The 5,440-nt window shown below is 65.1% G+C and overlaps 1 protein-coding gene across 1 annotated transcript; it reads left to right on the forward strand.

Moving 5' to 3' along the window:
* Positions 1–567: 567 nt before the first annotated feature.
* On the forward strand, positions 568–2,901 carry LOC113884164 (collagen alpha-1(II) chain-like). The gene is made up of 4 exons (XM_027528398.1): positions 568–669; positions 729–777; positions 1,077–1,114; positions 1,937–2,901. The coding sequence occupies exons 1-4, from the start codon at positions 568–570 to the stop codon at positions 2,537–2,539; spliced, it is 792 nt and encodes a 263-aa protein (XP_027384199.1). The 3' UTR covers positions 2,540–2,901.
* The last annotated feature ends 2,539 nt before the right edge of the window (positions 2,902–5,440 follow it).

A 5,440-nucleotide genomic window follows, 5' to 3' on the forward strand; every position in this document is an offset into this window, starting at 1 on the left:
CACGCACTAATGCCCAGATGCCCCCCGGAACCCGCCGGCAAGGGCTGGGAGAGCTGGATCAGAAATCCGGTCAGAGGGGAGGGGAGCGTCTTCAGGGCAGACGCAGAGGGAGGCTTGCCCGAGCAGGCCAGGAAAGCAGGCATGCGTGAGCCCTGGGACACCCCAGCCAACTCCTCCCGCCAGGACTCAGGGACAAGCCCCCTCCAGGGCGGCCGTGAGCCCTGGGACACCCCAGCCAAGTCCTCCCGCCAGGACCTGGGGACAAGCCCCCTTCAGGGCGGCCTGTTGAAGGGGTGGGGAAGGTGGGGAGGCCGCTTCCCTCCGACCAAGGCGCTGACTGGGCCCTTCCTCACCATGAGGGACATCACAGAGAGCTTCCTGTCTCATCTTCCTTTCAAGGGTTGCCTGTAATCAGCGCATCACACTGAGGCTGAGACAGGAGGACCAGGAACGCTCCGACCCTTTCAGCTGGGAGTCCCCAGAATCTCTCCTTGAGAAGCCCAGGTATTTCACTGCAGAGGTTACCTTAAGGGTGCCTGGATTCTGAGGGAAAGAGAGGTAGATGCGATGGCCATGGGCAGCGGGCATGCCGCCCGGGGTGGGAAGCAGGCGGCCCTGCCAGGCCGGGCCCACCTCTCGGCCTTGTTCCCCAAGGGACGCACCGACCCGGTAATGACGCTGCGGCTCTTCCGCTCGAAGCCGCCACGGCTCAGCCCTGACTTGGACAGGCAGGAGCGCCAAGGGCTGGGGCTCAGGCAGCCCCTCGCCCAGAGCCAGGTGAGGCCCCCAGGGGAGACCCTCCCCCTCTGTGGTCCTCGAGAGCTGGCGCTGGGCTGCGGGGGGACCTGGAGGGAGCGGGGACTGTGGATCAACAGGCCCCAGGGACCCCAGGCAGAGTCCTTCCCGTCGGCTCAGGCCACGGGCACCGTGGGGGCCGAGCGCCCGGGGGAGGGTCCCAGAGCCCAAGGCCACCGGGGGCTCTCTGTGCCCAGTGACCGCCCGGGGCGAAGGGAGACGCGGCCACACGGCCCGAGTCCTCTGGTTTTAGGCCCTGACGAGGGTCTTGGGTTTTTCAGGCCGCTGGTTCCAAGAGCTGGGCTACACGACGCCCCTGGTAAGGATGCGTGAGCTTCGTGGGTGAGGACGGGGGTCCTGTGAGCCCAGGGGTGCGGTAGTTAAGGGGGCGGAGCCTGGCGGCAGTCGGCAGGGCACAGGGATCCCAAGGACCTGAGCCCTGCCCGGGACGCACCCCCACCTGCCTGGGCACCCGCACCCCCACCCGGCTGTCTCCAGCCCTGTGTGCCCAGCCCCTGGGAGGCCTTGGGCAGCCCCCAGTGCGCCCCTGGCTCTCCCCTCCGAGCTCCCCACCCTGTTCCACCCTGTTCCTCCTGGCGCCCCTGGGGCTGGCGGGACCCTCCCCAGTACTGTGTCCAGAGATGCAGCCGACTCTGAACAGAGCCTTGGAGCTCCCTGTGGACCCGTGAGAAGCCCGTTTTCTGCCTGTCGGCTCCTCCCAAAGCTGAAGACCTGTCCAGCCTCTGCAGGGCCGGCCCGGCCGGCTCCTCGGGACGTGAAGCTGGTGTGGGTTTCCCCTGCCCAGATGCGTGTCCTGGAACTGAGCCCTTCCAGCTCCATGCGTGACCTTTGGAGCATCAGAGGGGCAGGCTGTAAAAGTGTCCCAGCTCCAAGTCTGAGGAGGAGGGCGGGGGCGGCTGAGACCCCAGGGGACTTGGCCCTCCACACCTAAACACTAGCACCCTGTCCAGATCCTCTGGGGTCACCAGGCCCCACCACAGGAGCTGCGCTTTCCCCAAAGTCAGGGGAAGAGCAGGCCTGGGCCGCAGAACTGAGTGAGGGACCCAGTGGGCGGGGGGCGATCCCGGGATCCAGAGGAGCCAGCCGGCCTGCAGCACTGTCTCCACCTGGACTGTTCCAGAGGGGCCTGTGCTGTCCACTCTCTGCTCTGCAAGCTCAACCCCCGTCACTGCCCAGTGGACGAAGAAGGTTCCCGAGAGCCTCCCTCACCAGACTCCAGCAGCCTCGCCTGCAGACCAGCTTCACTGAGCAGTCCGACCCGTGTCATCACCCCAGAAGCAGTGAAGGGCCCCCTGGACAGCCTGGGCGCCCACGGGACCCAGGAGGTCACCCGCCCGGGGGTCCCAGCCGGGCCTCGGGAGCCTGGGCGCCCACGGGACCCAGGAGGTCACCCGCCCGGGAGTCCCAGCCGGGCCTCGGGAGCCTGGGCGCCCACGGGACCCAGGAGATCACCTGCCCGGGAGTCCCAGCCGGGCCTCGGGAGCCTGGGCACGAGCCGGCCGCTAGCACAACCCCGGCTTCCTGGGGGCCCACCCCCCACCTCCACCCAGAGCTGCGGCCAAACCCAGCCCAGCCAGGCCAGGGGCCCCGCGCCCAGGGAGTGGTCCTCCAGTCAACAGGACGGGCTTCCGGCCCCAGACTGGCCCAGGCATCCCTCACGAGAGCCACACAGCTCCCCTGCAGACCCTCGAGAGCCACACAGACGGCCAGCCCGCTTCCATGAGGGTGGATTCTGAACTGGGAAGAAATCCCTTCCTTTGATGAGGCGTGCCCCCACTTCTGCCCTCCACAGCAGGGAGGCTCCCGATGAGAGACCCTCCCCCACCGCCACCCCCGCCGCGGTCTCAGCCACGGGGACCTTCTCTGAGTCGCCCTGCGCCGTGGCCTCCAGGGGCTAGGAACCCTTCACAGGCTGCTTGGAATGGAGGAAACGTGGCCCGAGGGCTGGGGTCACTGCAGGGCGTGTTCACAGCTATTTTAAACTGAATGGCAGGTACTTTCTATAGAAGGAACAGGGGTTGACTCTTCTCTTGCTCCATGGTTTCTGCCACTAATGGTGAAATCTGTCTTCAAAAATCTAATAAAACTCAGTAATAAAGCTTTGGTAGATTATATATTTATAGCTTTCTGGGTTAGAACTCTTCAGAAGCTGGCTGGCCGGTTGGGTTTGTTACCAGCTACACAGTAACCTTTACGAGGCGTCCGTCACAGGAAGGGGCCAGGTTCTCACACCGCGGGCTGGACGCACCAAGCATTCCTGGGACCAGCTGTCTGTGGGGGGCTCACTTTAACCACACGCCGTTACTCAGACACTCCTGCAGCCCCGAGTGCACTCCAGCACCTGGATCCAACCTCCAGGGCCCGGGGGAGGGGTCTCACAGGCCCGGGGAGGGGTCTCACAGGCCTTGGGGTCTGTGGGCACTTGTGCTGAGCAGGGTCGGCCAGGGCTGGAGTGGCTTCCTCAGGAGGTTGGGCTGGTCCCTGAGAGTCCCCAGCTGCCTGCCCTCCCTGGGGTCCCCTGGACGACCCCCCTGGCCTGACAGCACCAGCAGGGCAGGTGACGGGAGGCAGGTCCAGAATCAGCTCACGGCCACACTCACCCCCCAGGGGACACACGGACGTTTGCGGGAAGGAGGCAGTCAGCCTGGCGCCCTCTGCAGCCTGCGGGGCAGCTCAGGACAGGGGTACGCTCACCTACGGGCATGGGGGTCCAGGTGGTGCTGGGGATGGGCAGTCCTGCTTCCCCCGCCTGCCCTCCCAGCAGGGCTCCCCGGCCCAGGGTCCTTGGCGGGGGACCCCAGGCTCACAGGACGCCCGGGGCCTGCTCCTCAGCGGTCACAGCTCGGGGCTCTTCCTGCTGGTTCTCTGAGGCCCCGATGCCCCTTCCGTCCCCCCAGCTCCCTGCCGGGCACAGGGAGCCGGCCGAGCCCACACGCCCTTGGCCAGAGACCAGCAATGGACCGCTATTTCCAGAAATCTTAAATAGTCACAGCGTCCAACAGGAGTGAGGGCCTCCCGAAACCCCCTGGAGTTGCTCCTGACAGGGGTGACTGGCACCATCAGGAAGAAAGGCCTACACCCCCAAACCCAGTCCTGCAACAGCTTTTCAGAATGCTGCAAGAAGGACTGGATGATCTGGAGACGATCGAGCTGTTGAAGAGAACCTGGGCCCGACTGGGCGAGGGTGGGGGACAGTCTGATCCCAAGAGACGACAGTGAGGCTCCCACGGCATTTAGCCCTTTAGCCCGTCAGAGCACCTGGGCCTCTCAGGTGGAGGGAACCGGCTCCCGGCGGCAGGCAGCCAGGAGGACCTGACCTGGGGCTGCTCCAGGGCTGCTCAGAGAGCCCCTGCCCCCGCGCCCCCAGCCGCCTCGTTTTCAGCTCCTCACTGAAGTGCTGAGGCCTTAGATGTCGACGGCAGGACGACAGCGACAAGACGAGGGAAGAGACCTTCCCAGGGGACGTCTGTGGAACCAGCTTCATCTTCTCCTCTCCGCGCCACGGGGAGGACCAGCTGCTTGGAGACCGAGCCTGGCTCCCCGAGGTGTGGGAAGCCTTCCACAGAGGAACCCTGAAGCGGGCAAAGGCTGATTTAAAGTGACTTTTGATTGTCACGAAGCCTTTTCGGATTTCGGTTTTGGAAGGCTGGGCCCCTGGGGACCACAGCTGCTGAGACTTGGATTCACATCATCTGATCGATGTGCCAGAGGCGCCCCGAACCACAGCAGTGCTTGTCCCTCATCCTGCCACTGCCCCATCCACCCAGTCCACCCGGATCCTGGTCTACACTGCCTCATCCACCCAGTCCACCCGGATCCTGGTCTGCTCTGCCTCATCCACCCAGGTCCACCCGGATCCTGGTCTACACTGCCTCATCCACCCAGGTCCACCCGGATCCTGGTCTACACTGCCTCATCCACCCCAGCTCCACGCGGATCCTGGTCTACACTGCCTCATCCACCCAGGTCCACCCGGATCCTGGTCTACACTGCCTCATCCACCCCAGCTCCACGCGGATCCTGGTCTGCTCTGCCTCATCCACCCCAGGTCCACCCAGATCCTGGTTGCTCTGCCTCATCCACCCAGGTCCACCCGGATCCTGGTCTACACTGCCTCATCCACCCAGGTCCACCCGGATCCTGGTCTACACTGCCTCATCCACCCCAGCTCCACGCGGATCCTGGTCTGCTCTGCCTCATCCACCCAGGTCCACCCGGATCCTGGTCTACACTGCCTCATCCACCCAGGTCCACCCGGATCCTGGTCTACACTGCCTCATCCACCCAGGTCCACCCGGATCCTGGTCTACACTGCCTCATCCACCCAGGTCCACCCGGATCCTGGTCTACACTGCCTCATCCACCCAGGTCCACCCGGATCCTGGTCTGCTCTGCCTCATCCACCCAGGTCCACCCGGATCCTGGTCTACACTGCCTCATCCACCCCAGGTCCACCTGGATCCTGGTCTGCTCTGCCTGGTCCACCCCAGGTCCACCCGGATCCTGGTCTGCGCTGCTCGCAGTCGGGTGGGGAGGAGGTGTCTGGGGAGCCCTGTCTCCAGCCCCACGTGGAGCAGATGTGGGAAGAGGGAGGTTGTTCTATACAGTTGAGGCTGAATTGTGC

Source organism: Bos indicus x Bos taurus, chromosome 26 (genome assembly GCF_003369695.1).
Source record: "Bos indicus x Bos taurus breed Angus x Brahman F1 hybrid chromosome 26, Bos_hybrid_MaternalHap_v2.0, whole genome shotgun sequence".
Classification (NCBI taxonomy): Eukaryota; Metazoa; Chordata; class Mammalia; order Artiodactyla; family Bovidae; genus Bos; species Bos indicus x Bos taurus.